The sequence below is a fragment of the Falco punctatus genome (assembly GCF_963210335.1).
Source record: "Falco punctatus genome assembly, chromosome: 2".
In the NCBI taxonomy this organism is placed as follows: Eukaryota; Metazoa; Chordata; class Aves; order Falconiformes; family Falconidae; genus Falco; species Falco punctatus.
In genome coordinates, this window is record NC_137581.1 from 77,000,491 (window position 1) to 77,024,548 (window position 24,058).

Sequence of the window (24,058 nt, forward strand, 5' to 3'; positions counted from 1 at the left end):
CACACACACATTTTTTATATCTGTATACATAGACAGTTTCTTCTTTTTATTTAAACTTTACTAACTCAGATTCAAGTTTCATTTGATTATAATATACATCAGTATTTGATTCTGAAAGAAAGTTAGTTGCCAAAAGTTAACAGCTCGAAGCAGTTTTGAAAGCATCTGGTGGGAAAAAGCAAAAGCTGGTGTCATGTGTATCATTTTAACTATGCCAATTAACAGCTGTCTCCACTCCACTGTATAGTTCTATGAAATATTGGTGGGCAATCTCACATGATGCAGATCGTGGGGGAAAACAAAACACCAGGGTACAGACAACCAGACAGACCATCTACTGTGATACAGAACATAAAATCCTAAATCTAATAGGGACAACTTAATTTCTAGCACTTGCTGCCAAACCACCTAAAGCCTAATATGCGAGGATTACTCTAAATTACCATTACAGACTAGTTTCTTTGTTTTAAGACTTCTTGGCTTTGTAACTGAAACAATCTACTAACATGTTCAGATCGTTTATGAGGTGAACTTTAACCTAAAAAACCCATTTCTGGCTAGTAGACAGAAGTCCTTTGTGGAAACAATTTGGCTGATCCACCTTCAGTAGGGACATGGTAACACAGTAAGCTGTGCTGCCCACTGGAGGAAATGAAGCTGGCCACATCACACCTACGACAAACTTTTCATTTGCAGGGAACTGTTTGAAGTGCTGTGGTGGCCAAGCCTCCTGGTGCAAATTCGTCTTGCTCAGGAGAAAAGCCTGACAAGCTGCCATTGCACGGAAGCTCCCACATGCCTGCTTCACCACGTTTTCCACTCATGACGAAGCTGTCACACCTAACCTGGAACTGTGCAGCCAGCCCCCAAGGCAAGCTGCTTTCAGGTCAGCAGGTGTTACACCTCTTGCTGTAATGGTTAGCAGCAAAACCAGATGTCCTGCTTTGGGAAAGGGGGTGACAACAGAAACAATGGAAGAGAATTTGGACCCAGTTTAACTGTATGTTTTCTCTTTTTCACTATAGCAGTTGTTTATGGTAGGGATTTTAAGAGCTGGGCATTTTCTCTACTTTTTTGCTTAATTTCCTTGCTATTACAATAGAGTTACTATTAAATTCTAAACTACTTAGGACTTCCCTCTCCTGACATGGATTCTACAATTACCTGGATAAGAAGATTGCAACTAGGTGATACGCTACTCCAGCGGGCTATTCTTATGGCGGCTAAAGCCTCTTGGAAGACTATGATTCAAAGGAGATAGGAGACGATTTATTCAGATCCAATTGACTAAGAAGAGCAGAGTACAACTAATTTGGATAACTAACCACAGTTCTTAAGTGCCGATGGAAAACTCTCCAAAAACTCAAGGCAGCCATGACAGAGTTACACACCTGAGCCCAAAGCACAGGATGGTAAATTGAACCACATCAGCAAAGCTCTATGCTTAGACCTGAATTTAAACACAGTGCTAATCCCAGTAATTCAGAAATGTATGATGAACTCCTCCAGCTGTTTCCACTGCAGACAATGCATAAACCATAAAAAGACACAGTAAAAATGTAAATATTGTACTGCATTGTGCTGAAGTCCAATAAAAACACAGAGACACAAAAAGGAAATATTTAGCCGCTTTGGTTTCTCAAATAAAGTGTGTAAATAAACAGAAAGTTCTGTTCCTTGCAAAGTATTCCTTTGCAATCAGGCCACTTTTAAACAACTGATGCTTACAAAAAAGTCAACATAGATGCGTTTTATTGTGCTAAAGTACAATAAAAACACAGAGACACAAAAAGGAAATATTTAGCCACTTCAGTTTCTCACAGTGTGTAAATAAAGAGAAAGTCCTGTTAATTGTAAAGTATTCCTTTACAATTAGGCTGCTTTTAAAGAACTGATGCTTACAAAAATATGTCAACACAGATGTGTTTTAAAGTTAATATGAAAGAATAAAGGCCTTCAGCAACGAGTTAACTACTTCTTCTCAACTGTTGAAGTTATCTGTGTCTAAGAACAAAGATGTCAGAAAATCAGAAGGAAAAAAATCAAGCTATCAACTACCCTCTCCACCTTTAAACAAGTTTAGCTGCTTGGTGCCAAATACTAAAGAGCCCCTCTTTGCGCTGAGGGGACTGTTAATGAACTCTGAGGACTATGAATACTTTGGGACTATGAGGTTTCTCAGCATGTCAAAAGAGTTGCCGTCTGGGCGCACAGAGTCTACACCCTTGCCTTCTTCATGAACTTGAAGGAATCCATAATCATCTATCCCAACTATCCATGCAATCGGGCCCTCCTCGCTGTAGAGACGGACTTGCTTGCCACTGCAAATAAAGAGAACCAGATGGTTAGGAATTAATTGGTGGACACTGCACAAACAATTAAAAATAGCTTAGAGGACTAATGTCTAGCAGAATATTTTTATTTCCCACTTCACTTGCTCTTTATAGAGTATGATTTTTAGCAGCATTTTCTACCTTCTTTAATTCCTTTCTGTGGAATTAACAGAGTTGGAGTTAATCCAAACAATCTATTCTTTTTATGAAAGATGTGAGTACAACAGCTTCATCGCTAGCTAAACAAATCATTCCCAATTCCCTTTGTTTTGAGATGACACATGTAAAATACATAGAAGCATTCTTTAACTCACGCTAGTCCATTGGTTTTACTATATGCTATTTTTATCCTCCCTTAAAAAATTACATCCTACTTGGGAGTATGTTTTAATTAAGTCGCTAGTATTAAAGGCAATCTAGTGAAAAAAGACAGAGCATTCACGAGTTCTTTCCAACTTTTTTAAAAGAAAGTTTGAGAAGAACATTACACTTACCTATGTATCCAGTACTTGTAGTAACGAGGAAGAACTCCGTTAGGCCCTTTCTCCTGAAAAATATCTATAAGCCTCTCCAGCATAGTTACAGTCCTTGCAATAAGACAGTCTGCAGTTAAAGGCTTCAGCTTTGTCCCCTCTTCCTTATTAAATTTTGTGATGAGATCATTGATGCATATGGTGGGGTTGCTGTTATTCACATTAAAGCCAAAGCCTGAAGAAGACAAACCAAAAGAGGACAGGATCTGTTAAATACACACACTTTGTTACTGCCAGAAAGTCAGTACTTTATTCAACTGCTTGATACAATTATCTCTAAGTACGTTTCCAGTAGCTGCTTTTCTTCAGTCTTACAACTTCAGATCTTCCCAGTTGTGTAATTACAAATCTCAGTCCAGATTCTACTTGTTCCTTGCCCTTAAAATGCCTCCTCAGAACTGTAGAAACAAATCCAGTGCAGTCTTTCAACAACACACCATCTTATCATTGAGGTTTAGGAAGATGGGAAGTGGTAACTTGCATGTCAGTTACAATAACATCAATGTGAGAAATTCTTTTACTCCCTGGAAGCTGACAAGTCATTAGCTAATTGAGAGTAAATCATTAATCATACTCTAAGATGGAGTTTTATCTTTCAGTCTAAAATTTAATCAAGAGACCTCTCTGTTTACTAGAATTAGCTGATTGCATTTCCTGAAAATTAAGCCTCTTCACTCAGTTGATAAGCCTTGTTTGGCTTGAAGATTTAATTTTGCCATGTAAGACTCCAGTTTGTTTAATCTATCTTAGTATATAGCATATCCTTTAGAAACCTCAAGTCTCTCACTGAGATTTCTCCAGCTAGAATAATGTTGGCAGAACGCCTTTCTTATTTAAATATGGCTCTTGGGGCCTTTTTTGCAGCCTGCTGAAACAGGCTTCGAGGGATGCAAAGAAATATATTGTATTACCTGTCTATTTTTTTCTCCTAATAATTTGGATTTTTCTTTCCTCAGATATTTGGGATAAAACCCCTGCCTGCCAATCAGGTTTAGACATGATACACCTCCATCTGCAAGAAGGTCCAGATGCACTGTTTTGTAAATTTGCTATTAATGAGATTATTTATATATGGAAGTAATTTGTATTAACTACGAGAAGGATCTCCTCAGCGAAGAGGAGTTTTTTACTTTTAACTAGTCAGAGAATGCATGCAAAGAAAGCCACAGCGATCAATACATCAATCCTACAGAAATGAGGTGAACTGTATTATTGGAAAGAGAGAAAGGAAAAAGAACTGGGAAATATAATGTGCCATGCCAGCAAATCCCAACTCAGCTGTTTACACCCAAATACAGTATAAGTGAAGAGAAAGTGACTGTGGCCATTAAGCAGTGATTGGTATTGTCAGGGTGCACAGCAGGGCCTTGGAGACCCTCTGCAGGCTCAGGACACTCAGGCTTGTATGTATGGAGATCACGACTTCGCAATCCAAAAATTGAAACGGACACGAAAGACGTATCGAGAAGGACCCAGGGATAAATGCGGTGGCAAAAATGTAGCCAGTTAATTTGAAAAATATTAGGTGCTCAGGACTCCTAGGACATCTCTGCATTGCCCATGCGAGAAGAGTGAAAAATAAACATTTAGCACTGATCTTGCAGTGTGCTGATGTGGCTAATACATCTTCCAGTTCTAGAACCAGCCCTGCCTTCAGCATCTCAGCATCGGCACACTGTCCGGGCATGCCTTAGCTGCACACAGAGGCAGACAGAGCTTTTGCAGGTCAAGCGTGTTGGCTGTCCCTTGCATTCCACTTGTGTTTGGCTGCCTATGTCTGTTCTGAGTCTGGTCCTCACATTAATGAAGTATATTCTTCTGCAGAACTCTTCTTCCAAAAGTCTTGCAAGAATTAAGTTCTTTTAAAAAATATTTTTTAAAAAAACATGTTTAAAAGTATGAACATGAACTGCGACATTTGTGAGGCCTTGAGCACACGGTACAGGTGAAAAGGCAGGTTTGTCTTTCACCTTACTCTTCTCAGGTACTTCTCAGATCAGTGAAGCCATGCAGACGATCTTTGATTTTGATCATTACCCTCACATATGGGACACTCTTCATGAGTACCATGTAAACAGTGAGGTAAGGAATCTGCATGACTGTAGAAAGGGGATGATGCATCTGGCTTACCTTTCCTGTTGTGGAAGTTTGATCTCATTGCTACTACTATTACAAGAAGTTAGATGTCATGAGTTACCCCTACTACTCTCAGTGACATACATCACTGAAATGATGGAAAAGATCCTTGGACTAGTATGTGGCTAGTAAGTTTCAATCTTAGAAGCTTCCAGGTGAATGTTAATGAAAATGTACATCTCTGTATATACCTCAGACCAAGATGACTCCTATGGACGTCAGAGAGAATGCATACAGAAAGTTTCCATTTGAATTTGAATGTTTTGGTGTTTAGGGTAAGAAACATAAGGTACAAAACAAATATGTAATGTGCAAAGAGATATTTGATAAGATGAACTACTTTCAGAGCCATTTTTGCTTTTCTTGTCTTAACCAGAACAGCCTCTGGAAAAACATATGGAAGCAGTAAATGGTTGACGGGGCACAGAGAGGCTTTTTAAGTGTCTCAGTGCAACTTCCATTCTGTACATGTAGATTATTTACAAAATGAGGATATAACAACTGAACAGAAAATTTAACAGCTGGGCATGTTTCACAGAAGGAGGTGATGACTACTTCAAGTGTTGTGCTTGTTCACACCTTAAAATTTACAGCACCTTGACAGAAATGGTATCATACCCACACTCTCTTTGCAAGATACTTCACTTATCTACTGTGCTACATTCATATACAAACCAAATATTATAATCTTCTTCTTTAACCTTTTAGACTTAGTAATTAACTTTCATTTAATTTTTTAGACATAGCAGAGATAATTACTTTTGGAACCAGAACCTAGAGCTCTGCTGCCGCGCTTCTAAGCATGACTGACAGTTCTGGGCTGCTGCTGGCTATGGGAAAAAAATTACCTTAACAAATAGCAGGATGATTATCAGACTTGAGATGATAAAAACATCTCCATACTTACCTGTGCACCCAAATGTCACTGGGACTTGCTGGAGAACACATGTACAGTCTTTCTGACATTGGCTGTGCTACCTTTTTGGAATCAGCTTTCGAGGTAGACTGTCTCCACAATGAAGAAAGAGATTGCCACTCTTTGCCCCCTGACCCAACCTTCCCAGCCACTTTGCAAATTTTACTTTTTGAGAGAAGTAAAGGTGGTGAGACCCTGGAACAGGTTGCCCAGAGCAGCTGTGGGTGCCCCACCCCTGGAAGTGTCCAAGGCCAGGCTGGATGGGGCTTTGAGCAGCCTGGTCTGGTGGCAGCTGTCCCTGCCCATGGCAGGGGGGTTGGAACCAGATGATCTTTAAGGTCTCTTCCAACCCAAACCATTCTATAGTTCTATGATTCTATTAAAGTGATTAATTAATCAAATAATTACATTGCTGCTCCACTAGTAATACTCCAGTTTCTAGAAACTTATCAAAAGAAAAACATTATGAATACATTTCTAAAGGATGAAAAGAGAAATTAAAACATTACTCTGTGTTTGCAGCTCTTTTTCTCCTGATTTAAAAGACATGTTCTAAAGAACACGTTAAATAAACTGTTTGTCATGTTGCAAACAAAAAAAGCAAATTGAAAAAAATGGATACATTTTTCAATATATTCTACTAGTTTTGCAATAGAACAATGAGGAGATTTTCCCTCTCTCCTGTAATGCTCTTTCTTTGAACTCTACTACAACTGCCCAGATGCTTGCATTTACATTTTCCTTGTCAAGCATATGGAAATATTAAGAAGAATGAAAACATTTACTTTCTGTGTTTCCTTTTGATTTAATATTGTGCTTTATTTCCTTATGCCTGCTGTCACTATTTGTTCTTGTCCTTATCATCTGAACTCATAAAGACATTAATAAAAAGTTTCTTCAGAAAAAAAACAGTATAGGAAAGCTTGAAAAATAGACATTTACCAATAAGCATATGAAATGTTGTTTCAATAAGTGTAGAGTTTACCAGAACTCCACCAAGTTTCATAACATCGCTGTAGTAAATATCATTTGGCCATTTTACTCGCAGGTCAATATCCTAAAGAAACAAGAACATACATTTAGAAACACTTTTGTTCTTTGATACATGTTTCATTCACCACACCATATTCTATAGTTTCTCTACCTCTTTGCCACACTAAATATGATACTGTCAACTACTCTTCACAATAAGAACATGCGTACATGCTTCACAAATATTACTGAAGAAGTCACATTAACATGGGTACATGGTTTACTAAGGAGGTTGGCAGCTGTTAGAGACAAGTATCAATTTATTTAAAAAAACAAATGAAAAAAGATTATGGCAGATAACAAAGAATGACCAAAAGGGGGACTAAAGATACTAGAGATTTTCAGTCTGCAATTGTGAGGTTTTATAGAATTCATTTCCTTCATTCACAAGTACTTGTTAAAGATTTAAAAGATCTATTCAAGAAAGCTGCAAACTGTGGCAGCCACTGTGGCTCACTGCTGATAAACAATCAGGGTAACCCTACAATAACATCGACACTGTATTTGAGGATCCTTGCAGAAACCAGACAAGACGACAACGACATCTTGAATTTCAGAAAGGAAATTTAGCAGACAGGAGAAATTCCAGTTCACAACTATGTAAATACTTCAGTAATGTCCTAAATATATTCATGCTTTCGGCAGCTACGCTCAGGCAACGCCATGGAGCTGGAAACACAAACGCTGCTGTGTGACACCATTCCAGCGCAATAGAGAAGTTTTTGTTGAAACCACAGAACTGAACTGAACTTTGCACCGGCTACTTAAACACAAAAAGAAAGCAAATGTGCTTCCTGTAGTTTGAAAAACTGCATATGACTGTATCCCCAGAGGCAAATTATGGGAGGTGCTCCAGGACTACAAGAGTCGCATTCCCTCCTATTGTAGATTATGAAATCCCTTTACAGGATGTGTGAAAACTGCACCTGGGTCCATGTCTACTTTCCTGACAGATTTAAAGGCCAGAGAGGAGTCCATTAGACGTACATTGACAGGAAATACTACCTGATTTTGCTATCAAAACATTCTAAGAGAGAGTATCACCAATTCATATTCATTATGGAAAACAACTCTTCGCACCCGGAAAAGATTTATAGAAGACTCTTGAGACATGGGAAGTATGACACAGTTGAACAGTATTATCAGTGTTAAGAGATCTTCCAAAGAGCTATTCAGTAGATCTTACTTAAGGAGAACATACACCTGTAAGACACCAAACACTAGCTCTGCAACAGAAGTGACAGCAAGCATGAAGAACAACCAAGTCAACTGGATGTTCTCATGACGTAAACCCCACAAGAGAGACCTTGCCACAAAATGGAGTAACAAGGTACTGCACAACTATCTACATACCAAAGAAACAACGGGTTTCACAAAATATGCTGGAAATGGAGCACATTCTTATCTTCATTTACTAGAGAGAGATGCCTGCTGTCCTCAGAATGGGAAAGCAACTCATTCTCTTGATACAAGACCCACTTGCATTTGCAGCACTAACATCTAACAGTAAAACTTCCAACTCAGCGGTCAGATTTTCTCTGCAAGGCCCCAGAACAAAGGCCTCCATTGCTGCCTGTTTAGCACAGTTAACATTCATGGCAATCCTAAAAATGACAACTGGCTCATAAGCTGAGACACAGGTATTTAGGATTTCTGAATGGAAATCCTGAAATGGACTTTGAGCGTGGCGAACAATGTTAGAGTGTGTTAAAGTATTAGTAAGATTCTGACATACACACAGGGAGGTATGGAAATTTGGAGGAGACAATGAAACCTCATCTATAGATCTGCACATTTTCTATAGCTACTGCAGTGTGTATGGCATAGATGTTCATCTGACATAAAGAAAAGCCCTGTGTTACCCAAGTCTACAGGGGAAATTTAAGAATTGAGTTTCTGATAAAACTTTGAATTTCCTTGATTTAACGTACTTCAGTCCAGATCCTTAACGGTGGTTTCACCCATTGTCTAGGGTGGATGGACTATCAAAGAGATTCAGTAGCTTTGTCTTGGTTAGAGCCAGCTATGTATTATACATGTGCTATACACAGTACATATATTATTGATGCATACCATTTCTATATTAATATTTAGTACCTCAGTCACCTTTTGCCTCCCAAATAGAGTAAAATAAAAAATGCCACAGTATACCAGGGTAGGCGTACAGAAGCAAAACCACCTCCATTCATAAATTAACTCCTTCCCCAGTCAGACTCATATTTTATAAAACTAACTCTTGTCCCTTCTATTTTAAATGGTTAAATCATTCACTCTAGCCAAATATTTTATATTGCAAATTTTAGCCCGAAGCATTTTGTTTTCATAGTCAAGTTATGAAGCACTGAAGTTAGAAGGTTTTAATAGAATGGCTGACAGACCCTAAACTACAGCAAAGCTACTGGGTGCCACTATAATAAAGTTCATGTGTAAATGTGTATAAGTCATTGATTTTCTGTAATATAGGAAACATATGCTTTAGTTAACTACTTCTGTAAAATACCAAAGTTTTATAGTTAGCAAATATTAGGAAATGGTAACATTAAAAGGGAGATATATGGGGTGAGGAAGAAGACTGGTTCTTCATTTTAATACTGATGACAGGACACTTGATTCCCTCTTGAGAGCAATACTCCTAAGTTCTTGCTTTAGAAATCAGTTTTCAAACTTAAACAAGGGTTGGAAAAATCCTTTAAAAGGGATAAAGTGACCACTGAAACAGCACCAACAAAAAAAGCAGAAAAGGATTTGTCAGTTTTATTCATTTTTCCCTCCTCCCTCTTCCCCAACTACTTCAAAATCAAAACAAATTAACTCAATTGTTAGACAAACAAAATTGACATTTTCTTTACTGAGGAAGACTGAGTCTTAAGTTTCGTAAGATGATGAGTGAAATGATCATAGTATACTTGATCAGATCAGTAAAAGACAGTATTCATCATATGTACACTAGATTTCTTAAAACATATAAATAAACAAGCATGGATGAAGGTTAAGTTTACCACTATATTGGTGCTGAAGAACTATATTATGCATTCAGACATTCTACACACAGAAAACATAGTTAAAATTTGAATTTAATGAAAATCGAAACAGGAATTTTGAGATAAATTAGAATGACATACCTCATATCCTGGTATTGATCTAACTGATTCTACCACTGCCAAGGACACCAGGTGTTGAACAAAAGGAATTCTCTGGCCCAGGCTGGAATATAGAGGAATGGCGATATGTAAAGTGGATAGTGCACAGCCCACTGGACTGAGCCAAGCGTTTCCACCACGACCTGGGGAGGGAGAGAAAAAAAGTTGACTTCAAATCAAGAAGAATATATTTATAGAAAAGATCACTTTTTAAATGTAGATAGCTACAAAAGAGAAAGATTCAGTAGTATCCACCCAAGAATCTACCATAAGTCCTGTAATGGAGTCTCCAAACTAATCTTGAAATAAAAACGGTTGTCTTTAAAAAAGACTTTGTCTTTAAAAAAACCTACAGGTTGTTTAATGGGGATGCTGCTACCCAGTTTCCTAAAATGTCCTAAAGGACTTGCTTCCAGGATTGTCCTGTTATCTGATAACATACACATTTCAAAAAATCTTGCTTCGTTTACGTGAAAGAGTATTTGTGAAGATGCACTGTGGGCATCTAGAAATCCATCCACATTGTGAATCAACTTGACACAAGCTAGATCTGTATCAAAAGCCAGGTTAACCACCTCCATGTAGATCTGTGCTCATTAGAGCTTATTAGAACTGGACACTGTGTTCTTCTAATAAAACGAGTGTGGCTTTTAAATCAGTGCTAGCACCTTCCTGGGAAAGGGACAGAACTTGCTTACATTTATTTGCAAAAGATTGTGAAAACCCCCATGTCAGTTAAGGCATGTCCTGCAGACTCAAGAAACCTCTGTCTCAGAGCAAGTCAAGACTCAGTCTTGTTCTTGTTAAGTAGGAAAGGAGTTCTGATTTGGAAGTCTGACTTGTATTGCACTAAATGTAGTGACGGCAGTTTCCATGACCGGGGAGACTTTTTGGCAGAATCTAGAAGACCACTAAATCATTTCTGCAAAAGCCACCAAACATCCTGAAAATGTTTACTTTGGTCTCAATTAACTTAGGTTTTGAGTTTGAATGCACAGTTCACATGGGAGGAGAAGAGGACACAATTATTCTATATGTTATATTATCAAAACCACTCATAATAAATGTTTAAGGCAGCTAGGTGACATTGAAATGCCTTATTTCATATGCTTAATACACATTTATTATCACTACAAGGAAACTCACTCACCTTTCCCTTCTGTTTGTCGAACAGCAATTGCTATTAAACCCATCTCCTCAGGCAACTTGAACATTAACCTGCCAATTAGGAAAAAAAAAACAACCCCATGCTTATCAGCTGGAACACTAAGCTACATTCAAGAAAATCTAGGCTTAAGTATCAGGTAATATTTTATGTTAACATTGCACTACCATTTATCCGTTTTCAGTTAACATTTATTCTTGACCAAAAAGCATTAGAATATTAAAATAAGATTAACTGAAAAATGATAAAGTAAAACATTACTACATCTATTACACTGGGAAAAGTTATAGCTATAGTTCAATTAAGGTGCCTTCTGATAACATATGTTTTCTTGAAGTGCTTATTCTTTGCGTGTCACTATCTTCACTAAGTGACAACTAGCAATTCTAGACATTTGTTTCTACTTACAGCAAATTTTTGTTCATACTACAGAATATAAGAGCAGCAGTTTCTGATTATTTAGAAAACCAATATGGTGGCAATAAAGCAGTTTAAAAGATACACTATCCCCTGAGAACTAATTATGATTTAACTACAGTAAATAAATCTACACCTTCTGAGAACTCTAGAGAACACTGGCTTATTTTAGGCTTGTGTTCTGCTTTTAAAATAGTTTCACTTAAAAGAATACTAACTTTCCTCTGGGGATAAGTAGAAAGAGCACTTTAACACCACCAAATGAGTCAATGCTAGACTTAAAGAAAGAAGAAAAAAACCCTACTGTGAGAACTTAGTTCAAGGCACTTTAAACCAGATCTGAACTGTACTACAATCCTCCTCCATTTCACATTTTCAGGAAGAGTTATTTAACAGATAAAAACATATTCAAGATGTTGCCAGCAAGGTAAACCTAGAAAGTGATGTATAGCCTACAGATCTACTTCTAATATGGCCACAAATGTCACATTGTTCATTCATATAAAAGCAATATTGTCTTGGAGATAAATGCAGTCCAAATCAACAAAGAGTAGTATTTAAAACTATTTCCTCTGAATTTCATATATGTATGAAAGGTGTTTCAAATTCTGCAATCAAGCCAGTATCCATGGGCAGCAAGGACCAGCTGCCAGCAGAAGTGTCCCCCCGGCTGCCCACAGCACATGTCTATGCAAGCAACAAGCTAAGGAACTATCCATCCCTCCTGCCTTGCAGGCTGAAAAGCAGGGCTTCAGTAATGCTTGGCGCTGTATCAGTAGTGAAACGCACGTAGGAACCCCAAGGTTTCAGAATACCCTTCAAATAGTTCAATTGCCTTTCATGATGATCAAAATGGGGAGGTTATTGGAAGCCTCAAGCAAAGTCTGGACCACAAATGCCTTCGCTAATTAGAAATACTTGAACCCAAACTGACAGAAGCCATAAACAAGCTCCATGATGTTTTCCCACATTAATTCTGAATCAGTGAGACACTGTCAAAAAGCAATAGCCAGAAGATCTTTTTGCTAGTCCCCTTGCAGTTCACATGAAATACAACTCACGAATTCTTTCCTTTGGGCCCTATGGATTATACACTGAGACCAGGCACACCTATTTACCACCAACATTTAACGTTTAAAAAAAGCCTCTTCTTATGCTGGGACCTAGGGGGAAAACCCTCCACAGCTCATGAGGCTTCAGCCCCGTCTTCTGGGAACAGCATGATTTCAGTTACAACACCAAGTTCATGGTTTCGCAACACAAAAATCTAATTTAAATTTGGAAGCACCGTTTGGAAGAGATTACAGGCTTTGTTGAAATACCCTGACTTCTGTTACTTCTCCATTGACATATTTGCTTTTAAAGGGGTGGGGGGGGAGTCATTGTTGCCATGATGGGAGGAAAAATCAGAACAGGAAAAAAGTTAATTATGAATCCAAAACACAGGCTTCTAGAACAAAGAGATATGATTAACAGAACATATGAATGTAGCTATTAGAGGCTTGGCAGCAGGTAACAACATATTAAACGCAGAGACCGAGTTTGTACTTTTAAGGGCCATAATGGTCACAACATGGGGAAGTTGTTAATACCCAGACAGATACAGCAAGAGACAGATAGATTTATTTTTACTACTTCCTGAGATTCTGCTGGAATTACTATGAAGCCTATGCTAATAACCTTCCCCCCACACAACAGCCTCCTCAAACTTCAGAGCTTTGAAAACTGTGTGCTTGTTAGTCTTTTTCTGGGAGAAACAACTTGGATTTTCTTTGCCAGAAAAGAGTAACCATACGTGCACATTTTTACATATTGACTTCCCTTCTTTTCTTTCAACTTAATCAGCTGCACATTTAACAATTCATTTTTTCTGCAGAGCGACTTAATCACAGTGCCCACCACATTCTCCCCCCAAAATTTTTTCCTTCAAGAAATTCTCTGTTCTCTTCTGTGCTCTTTAACTAACTTGCTCTACATATTAAGTCAAAAGACCACCCTGAGGTACAAGAGTAGGGAAACATGAAACATCTGAAGACAAATTTACTCATCAGGAAGAATATCAGATGGCACCTATATGACCATAGAAGATGATACTAGAATTTTATGTAAAATTTTCTTTTCTGCTTTGAACATTTTTGTGGTATTTTCCAAAACTTGAACAAGACACTTTTACTATTCAAGAATATTAAACCATCTGAAATATTAAGAGAGAGATTCTATCAAAATTTTTTATACAAATACCCTCCCCCCACCGTGTAGTTCATACTATGAATGCTGTCAAGAGTAATAAACAATACTTAATTGTTTTATAGAAATTTCAAGTCTAAGGAGGACTCTGTCTTCATGGCTAGTCAACACAATGACTTTTCTTCCTACATGAATGTAAAATGGGAATTGAAACCACAAAAACTATGTTTGAATAATGTTAACAGTCTGACAACTATAAATTTCATTGATGTTGTGGGTTTAAGATTGAAACTCTCATTAATGCATCCTGCTGTGTTACAGTATTGCAGAGGTATTACAACAGGCAGCATTACATTCCAGATGTTAAAATACCTGGGCACAAGAGGGTAAGTTATGAATAGATTTCTCCCCTCACTTCAAGTTCCTTGCCTGAAAATCTCACTCTCAAATAGCTTGTTTATAGAGCATTACAAAAGCAACATAAAACTCCTTTCAATTATTAGTCAAATGGAAAGGAACATGCCTTTTGACCATTTCCTTACATTATTTTGGACAAAAAGGTGCCCTGAACACTTGCTTTACTACTTTATATCCACTGTTTCTGTCCATTATGTCCAATTTGAAAATGAGCAGTGTGCCTACTAATATTTTTCCTAAACTCTCCTCATTTGCCCTCCACCTCCTTTTCATAGCCCTCAGCTGCATGATGCTGTGTCTCATTCCACACTCTGCATGCTGAATGACCTGCCAGAGGGCATGCTGGACAAGCAGAATAAGTAACTCTCGAGTCCACTCTGCAGACTCCTTGCGGGCAGCATTGATGGGGGTCTCTCCTACCTGGAAACCTGTTTTCAGGAGAACAAGAAAACCTGAAGGAGCTCAAAGATATGGAGGGCATCTGTAAAACAGGCAGTAGACTGTCTGAGAGCTGGTGGGCCATGATCAGAAAAGAAGCCACCAAGAATGACATCATGGTGGGAGTCTGTTACAGACCACCTAATCGGAAGCAGGAAGTGGAAAAAGTCTTTTTGAGCAACTTCAGGGCATCTGCAGATCATGGATCCCAATTCCCATCAGAGACTCCCATCTCCCAGTACCTGCTAAAAGGCAAAGAAAGCATGATGCAAACAATCCCAGCTGACTTGCAGTGAATGCTAAGGACAAGCTCTTAACCCAAATACCAGATGATCAACTGGAGTGATTGATTCAATCTGCTACAAACAAGGGAGTGATGACTGGGGAGGTGGTCATCTGTGGCAGCTTTGGCCATAGCAAACATGAACCAATGCTGAGAGAATCAGGAATGCAAGTAATACAGTACAAACCGTGGATTTCATGACAGCAGAATTCAGTTTATTCAGGGACCTGACAGATGGGATCTTATGATGAAAGGCAGCTCTGAAGGGCAAGGGCACTCAACAGACCTGGTCTTGAAAGACAACCTCCCACAGACAAAATAAGAGTCCATCACAATACTGAGGAAAAGTTGATGAACAAGGAGTCTGGTATTGCTAAAAAGGGAATTTGTGACTGTAAAAAGAACATGCAAACGAGATGGAAGCAAGGTGAAACACTACTAAGACAAAAAGTAGAAACATTGTCCAGACAAGTAAGGATGATGTTAGGAAAGCTGAAGCTCAACTACGGTAGGTCAGCTACAGTAGAGATTGGCAAGAAACATGGCAACAAGATTTTCTACTACTACATGATAAGAATAAACAAGGAAAATTTGGGGTCACAGCTGACTGAGGCAAAAACACAGCAGACACACATAAGTCTGGGTTACTCAATGCATTCTTCGCCCCGGTCTTCACCAGCAAGCTCTCCCAAGCCTTTACACATACAGACAGGGTTCAAGAACAGAAAATACCAACAGCAGAAAAGGATTGATCTCATAAATCTCTTGAGAAATCTTGACTCGTACAAGTTCATGAGAAAAGATGGGATGCATCTGAGAGTGCTGAGAGAGCTGGCTGATGTTCTCTACCACCACAGTGATGGAGATCAGGGGAAGTCCCAGAAAAATTGAGAAGGGCAAATTTGCTTTGGACAAAAGTGCAAAAATGCAGCCACCTTCACGATGGGCTTTCACAGCATCCTTGTATCCAAGTTTGGCATTGTGGTCTAGGTGGATGCACTATCACGTGAGCAAAAAGTGTCTGGATTCTGGGATTGAAAAGTAATGGTTTGTACTCTACCTGTAGGCTGGATTCAACTGCAGTTCCCTAGGGGTTCATCCTGAGGCCTATTCTATTTAATATATTAATATCTTTACCAGTGACATGTAGAAGGAAATGGCATGAACATTAATCAAGTGTGAGGATACTATTGAACTGTGAGGATAACTAAGCACTGGAATAGGATGCCCGGAGAGGCTGCAGAGTATTTCTGTCCTTGGAGGTTTACAAGATCTGACTGGAAAAAGCCCTGAACAAACTGGCCTGAATTCATTGTTGACCCTGCTTAAAAGAAGGAGGCTGGACTAAAGACCTTCAGGAATCCCTTTCAATCTGAGGGATTCTTTGACTCCAGGAAATGTGCAGAAACTTGGTATATCTCTGGTGTTTCTAGCTGTCTTTTAAGTTTGGTTGAAATCAGTCAGAAACTAGCCATTAGCTACTAATTACTAAATTAGCAATTCAGCCCAAAGGCTGTTCACTGGGATCGCCTATCCCAAGTAGGATTCTAGATTAAAGTAATTTTCACATTCTCTTACTAGCCCAAATATTTGATTTTATCCATCTTCCACTTTCCATGCAGTATGTTATACATGACCAGGTGCAATATGCAGGCTACCAAAATGTTGACTCACACAACTGAGACAGGTAGAAGAACACCTAAACTGTTTATCCTACTGAGGCTTATTTAAATGATAGGAATCTTACCACTCAGCACTGTCATGACTGCCTACATCCAGCTGGCAAAATACATGCCAGAATACACTATTACATGAACACACACTTCTGTTTTATTAAAAAAATTCATAGCTTCTTTCACTGTAGTGAGTTAGTACACTATATATATATACACTATAGCAATGTTAGTACAGAAAGGACCATTTCGTATCAAATTCTCTTTGAACTCCTTAGATACATTAAAGTCCTACGCCAGTGAGAAAAAGCGTAAGGGATTACATTGTCCCAGACTTGTGGAAAACTAACTTGGACTGCTAGTTTCTTGTACCTTACTTCAGTAAGTACTACAAAAAGATTGTCTTGTACTAGTCATTACTTCATCAGCAAGGAATAACCTGTTAATACTATGAATGACATAGGTGAGCAACTTAAACATACTTTGGCTAGTTGATTAGTCTTGAGAGCAGTGCGCTAATAACAACAGTTCCAACAGAACTGCAGTACACAGGAAGACTGTAAGTAGGGCAAAGACATGTGAGTTATTTTTCAGCTGGATCAATGCTGTAATCTGGCTTACCACAAATGAACACTGCTGTTGGCAAAAGGGAAGCAACAGTAAAAGAGGCCAGTGGCTAGAAGGGAAGACTAAACCACCTCTTTTGTACCACCCATGTACTTATCCTTGATTTAAATTACCATATTATGGCCTCAGAATAGTGCATGCTTTGCCTGTGGAATTGCTTTGAGAATCAGGCCTGCTGAACAGGCAGAGCAAAACTCTTACCGTTAAATGCTCATTTTTCCTGCTCACTGCATTTTTCAGCTGGTAATTTTCTTGTCTCTCTATTTTTATACCAGATATTTTATAATTAGTCCTTTGTATATGTTTATAGGCTTTTCCTCTTAAAAAAAAGAAAAAGAGAATTTTAAAACACAGTACCATACAGCCAAAGGTGTCAGGAAACGTACCCAAATGAGAAAGGACTCCAAAAAATTGGTTTGCCAACAAAATGCCAGTAAAATTTGAAACCTGGGTTCAGACACACTGGTAATGTTCCAAAACTGGAAACTTAAAGAACTTCTTTATTCAGTAAATCAGCTTCTCTGTGAATATCATCAAGACCACAAAGTTACAGTAAAGGAGGGAGTTTCCAAGGGAGATGTGAGAAGAGTTTAGGAGTTAAAGATGTTTCAACTTTTAATTTGAAAAGCAAAAACCTCTACTGTTTTGAACAATTGATTTAATTTTTTCCCTATAATAAATAATCTTTTCAATTTATGACCTTTTTTTAATTTGAAAAAGCTACCTGAAGCACACTGAAAAGTTAACATAGGACAAATGGCAACGAAACACATTTCATTAAAAAAATGAAGACCAGTGCCAAGATTTAAGAAACAGAATACTTACTGGAATGCAGTGAAACATATTTATCATAACATGTTAAGAATAGAATCTTCAGAGTGGAATAAAAAGTTATAAACATATTGATCAAAACCAGATCTAACCACTTTTGTCCAAAGTAAAGCACAGTACGGATGCTATAAAAAATTTAAAACATACAGATCAATGCAGCCTGTAGTGATGTCATTTTTAACAGTAATTTCATCACACTTCATTAGATTCACAAGCTCAAGAAGTGGGCCCATTTGAACCTCATGAGGCTCAACAAGGGCAAGTGCAAGGTCCTGCACCTGGGCTGGGGCAATCCCCAGTATCAATAGAGGCTGAGGGATGAAGGGATTGAGAGCAGCCCTGCGAAGAAATAATTAGAGGTACTGGTAGATGAAAATCTGGACATGAGTTGGTAACGTGCGCTTGCAGCCCAGAAGGCCAACCATATCCTGGGCTGCATCAAAAGAATAGTGGCCAGTAGGTTGAGGGAGGTGATCCTGCTCCTCTACTTTGCTCTGGTGAGACCCCACCTGGAGTACTGCGTCCAGCTCCGGAGTCCTCAGCACAGGAAAGACATGGACATGTTAAGAGGTGAGTCCGGAGGGGGGGTACAAAGATGATCAGGGGGCTGGAGCACCTCTCCTATGAAGACAGGCTGAGAGAGCTGGGGTTGTTCAGCCTGGAGAAGAGAAGGGTCTGGGGAGACATTATTGTGGCCTTTCAGTACTTAAAGGGTGCTTATAACAAAGATGGGGACAAACTTTTTAGTACAGCCTGTTGCAATAGGACAAGCGGTAAAGGTTTGAAACAGAAAGACAGTAGATTTAGGCTAGATATAAGAGAACTTTTTTTACAACGAGGGCAGTGAAACACTGGAACACGTTGCCCAGAGAGGTGGTAGATGCCTCATCCCTGGAAACATTCAAGGTCAGGCTGGATGGGGCTCTGAGCAACCTGATCTAGTCGAAGATGTCCCTGCTCATTGCAGGGGGTAGCGTTGGACTAGATGACCTTTAAAGGTCTCTTCCAACTCAAACTATTCTATGATTCTATAAGAGTGTACAACTTCGGTCACTTCTGAGAAGGAAACCTTAAGTGACCCCATACATATGGCAAGAAACAACAACATTTCAGTAAGGTGGCAAATCTATTTTTAAATCAGTACCAGGTTCACTTGTATGTTAATGCATTGCAAGCATTAGGATCTCAAAAATAATGTGTAGTGATTCTGAATTCATACATTATTACTTAAAATCACCTCTCAGATAAAACAGCCAACCAAGAACTTTTTGCATACACAGCAATTTTAACTTAATATTCTGGCCAATTTCTAGTCTGGGTAATTACATTTCCTTACAGAAATTCCTCTGCAATTTACTAAGACAGCACTTCATTTCCTGTCTTAAATCATACAGGGTGTTAAATAGTTGCCACATTCCACTGCAGAAGTGATGAGGTTATTCCGAAGTAGCCACTCAAACAGTTAGGCTTAACGTGGAACAAAAGAAAGTGGACATATCGTGTAAACTGAAGTGAGCATGAAAAAGAATTCTGTGTAAGCAGAAGGTAGCTGACCTCCTCTGATCCTTCACAGAGGTTTCCATTGCAGACTGGGAAAAACTCAAGCATTGCAACAAATCCCCACCCACTTCTTGCTAAGTAACTGTAGAAGATCTAAAAAATTAGCAATAATGCTTATTTTCCTTAGATGAATAATTTTCCCTTTATCCTTTTACTATTGCAAGTTTCATTAAAACCAGTCATGCTTAAAATCACAGAAGTAATTTATAGTTCAAAGACTTTGATTTTCTTCTGTGATTTGCTTTTGTTTCTTTTATTTTATGCCTGCAACATATATTGTGCTCCAAATTTAGGCCCTGGTGGTTTATGATAATGGTAATGTGGTTGTCGCTATAAACCTAAGGATGTAGTAAATTTCATCTTCCCAATCCAATGCTAACTGGAAAATAATTTTTTTCCCTCCTCTTTCTAAAGATACACTCAATACCTTCCCTACACTAAAACAAGAGGTAGCAAATCTTTATGCTGTTGGACATTTCTTGTGGTCTACAGATTAGATTTTACCTTTGGGGGACCTGTTGGTTAGTTTAACATTCTTTCTGAAAAATATTTTTAACGTGAAAAACAATTAACTAAAATTTCATGCAAATTTCTTTGTTACCACTTTCTTCCTTGGCCAAAAGCATGAGTCTCAATTTTTGAATTTCCATGTGCCTCTCTCACCATGTAATTTAAAAATTCACACAGAACTTCTAAGTTCTAAATGCTTATTTATATTCTTATTTCTATGATATGGGATACACTGTACAATGTGTGTTACAAGCATTGCTGTGAAGATGGTAATTTGACATGTTACTTGGCATTACATCAAATCTTCATAATTTTGGCCAGGTGTTACAACTATTACAAAACAACTATGGCTTAATAAACTAGCAGGTAAAGCACAATTATTTTACTTCCATGTCTTTTTTTCCATTGAGCACTGTGAAATATGAAAATTTAGCAAACAGTATTACTAACATGTTTTTGCTGTGCAAAAGCAGTCAAAAGCACTGCATTCCTTCTATGTCAATAAGCCCACAATTTAATTGCAAAACTCCCAGAGAAAAAAATTTCAGCTTTTTAGTCCTTCTCTATTAAAAAAGCTTAAACGTGTAGCATCTAGAAATTTCTTAAGTATAATGCAAGAGGTTAATTCAAAAGGATAAATTTAATGAGAACCTGGGAAAAAAGGAATTTTTTTGTTTAAAGAGTGTTCCAGTAAGAGGCATTTAAAAAAAAAATTCTTAGAAAATGGCAATTTAGCTCTAAAATTTCAGTTAGCATTTTAAGTACTTTGTTTAGCAAGTAAAGTTTAGAATATTATTTTTTAAAAGGCATTATTAGACCTGATTAGATGTTTTCCATACTCATACTTTTTTTACAGAAAATACAGATTCAGCAAAGCCACTGTTCTCTAAGAGAAGGAGGAATTGATTTATCTGAAACAATGTAATTTTTTCTTTAAAATACTTAACACTTTTCTGGAGTATTTTCAGCTTAGTCAAAAATGTATCAATTGCTTCAAATATATGGAAATACTATGGTTTTGAACGATTTAAACTTTGAAATGTATCCACCCATGGTACAGAAACTGGGTTTTCACATGCCTCGGTTTCCCCCTGAAGCCTCAGATTCTGTTAAGGAGCTACATCTGCCATCCAGCTTGTGGTTTCTCTTTGATAAGCCATGCGATGCTTCACAGGGGACGCACTTTTGGATGAGGAGTTTGGCCTACCAGCCAGAGTAGCAACATGGGCTATCCTGAACTAGAATCTTCACAAGGCCTAGAAGTCCTATATGCATTTCTAATTCATTGTTGAGCTGACCTGAAATGAAGCATTGAGCTGCATTATAAATCCTGAACTTTATACTTCAACATCCCTGAACAGAACTTCCCTGCAATTTCTTGTTCCCTGTGTGAAGACAGAACTGAAGATACTTCAACTTTTTTTCTGCAAGTTGCAGATCATGTTAGAGATAGTAATCCAGAAAAATTATTGCGCTCTTTATGGTGAATAAAAAAAGGCAATAAACACAATAGCTGAACTCAGTTGGCTCTGTATTCATTTGTCTAATAATTAAAACACAAAAAATGCTCTCATCAAGTACTGGAGTCTTATACTAGCTGCTTCTTCCTAGGGCCAACAGAAACCACAAGATTTCTAAATTCAGTATTAAACCATACAGCGCTTTTCTCATGCAAGAGCCAACATTCAAAAACATAAATAAAGAACAGAAAAGTTCTGTTTCCAAATATGTTGTTAAATATTTTTTAAACCCCTACTATTAGACTGCGCCAACTTGAAGGCAGACTCCAATAGTTAATTTCATGGGTGATTAAGAAGGGATTTCAAAACAAGGAAGTTACTTTATGCTGGCCACAGCATCCTCTGTAGACTCCAGAAACAATCATCATAATGTAGACTTTAACCACAGACTCAACACAAAGTGTGGCTGATATTCAAATCCTGAAACAGTGAATTCTCTTTGTCAGGGTGGGTAAGAGAAAACCCAAAGGTCCACATGTAGCCTTGTTACTTCAAATTCTTCAAATGCAAGAAAAGCAGTAACCTCCTACTTCTGTAAAGTTCAAAGGCATGCTTAGTTTAAGACAACAAAATACATACAAATACCTCTTACTATGAGAGGTGGATGAAGGAGGAAAGCCCTGAACTACAGAGAGCAGACATCCAAGTGGGGAGCGCTGCACAACCATCCTGAATCATATATCTGGATCACACCTGCTGTTTACACAGCAATTGCTAGGGGGCAAGAAACCATACAGGTCCCCAGGTAAACTTATACTTGGATCATGGCATCTTGCCGCTCTTCTGAGCAACGACAACTGACATTTGCACATAGTGGATGATGAAGTCTGAATATACCAAATATTGTAAAATAAAAAATGCCTTTCATTCTCACACCACCTTAGTAAACTCAGGAATTACTTGCAAATACTGACAAACATAACACGTCAAGTTCTAACTGTGTATCACTATAAACAGTACTTCAACTTTCTTGTATGAAAACTAAATAGAACTGTAGGATGGCTCACCCCCTGCCATTTCTCCCTCTCCCCCATCTTACTGCGGTATTACTCTGCTGTAGTATCTCCACAGTCAGGACCTGGTCACAAGTCCTGTTGTCTGTTACTAGCTGTCAGTGGATGTGTTTGATGACACGTGGTTCTTGCACTTGCTTGTCAGATATATGTGGTACAAATACAGTAATAGTTGAAATCTGTCATAAATAGTTTCTGAACCTCCTGACAGATCTCTGGGTCCTCCTTCACCTAATTTTTTTGGTACATTCTTTAGCTGTAAGTTGAAAGCGAAATCCAGGCACAGAAAAGAAACTTTGTCATTCAGCTTTACTGGTACGTTTCTACAAAACAGGTGTTCGGTAAACCCTGACGCTTGAGTTAAATTGTGCTAAAGCTTAGTCAGATGTGAAGCTTTAGCAGAGATGTTCTGGGCTAGTAAGTGAATGAGCAGAACTATTCAGATCACATGCAATAGAAGCAAGCATCAAAGAGGAGGAGGAAGACTTGGAGGATTAGTTATATGATACTATGACTCTTAGCAGTACTTAACACTAAGCAAGCAGAAATTTTGAGACAGACACGGTGGTATTTTATTTTAAACAAAACAGTAAGGTTTTATCCAAGGTTAGGGTGGTCCGTAATAAATAATTCCTTTGGCTCTGGAGTAGGAGAAAAATGACCTGGGAAGAATGTCTTAAATAGGAAGCATCAACACAGACATACATATATATGAAATAGTCACAAATTAGTAAATTAATAAATATGTGGAAGAAAAAATATCAGTAGTTAGCACATTTGTGTGAAGTAAAAATCCACTCCACCAGCAGAAGGTTATCTCCCAATACCTTGCATTTGTAATCATGGCAAAATGAGCCACTGCTGCATGGAAACAAGCTGCTACTGTTAGCCCTACTCTAACAACAGGTCAGTGCTTGACAGCTATGTTGTAAGTCTAAGGTACAATTCTACACTACAGTCACAGAGGGTTGGAAGGAACCTCAAGTGCTATTTAAGTCTTTATCCCTTCCTTTTCTATGTCTGGTAAAACTTTCTCTAGACTACTCATAAAAACTCAAAACAATGGAGAAACAACAGCTTACCTAGGCAAACTACTTTTCTTTAGCAATTTTAAAGGAAAAATGACTGTACCTGCATTTCTGCATTAAAATGCTGTCCCATACCCACTGAAAACAGAGAAATGCTTATTCTTTTTCTTCCTGTAAGGGACCATTGACTTGAGTAAAGGTTTCTTTACACCAGTTTTGTCTTCTTTTAATGAAAAAAACATATCCATTTATATCCCACGCTCCCCATCTAAGGATTCATGTTTCCTAGACCCTGAACT

At 38.2% G+C, this 24,058-nt stretch overlaps 1 protein-coding gene across 4 annotated transcripts in view; it reads right to left on the reverse strand.

Moving 5' to 3' along the window:
- Positions 1-1,735: 1,735 nt before the first annotated feature.
- The window catches only part of HLCS (holocarboxylase synthetase), a 124,099-nt gene continuing 101,776 nt past the window's right edge, over positions 1,736-24,058 (reverse strand). For all 4 annotated transcript variants that reach the window (XM_080376253.1, XM_080376255.1, XM_080376257.1 and 1 more), the window contains 5 exons: positions 11,241-11,308; positions 10,073-10,233; positions 6,861-6,975; positions 2,828-3,041; positions 1,736-2,321 (listed from right to left, as the gene is read on the reverse strand). In XM_080376253.1, the coding sequence (XP_080232379.1) occupies positions 2,150-2,321; positions 2,828-3,041; positions 6,861-6,975; positions 10,073-10,233; positions 11,241-11,308 (730 nt within the window). In that variant the 3' untranslated portion in view covers positions 1,736-2,149. The remainder of the gene's footprint in view (positions 2,322-2,827; positions 3,042-6,860; positions 6,976-10,072; positions 10,234-11,240; positions 11,309-24,058) is intronic.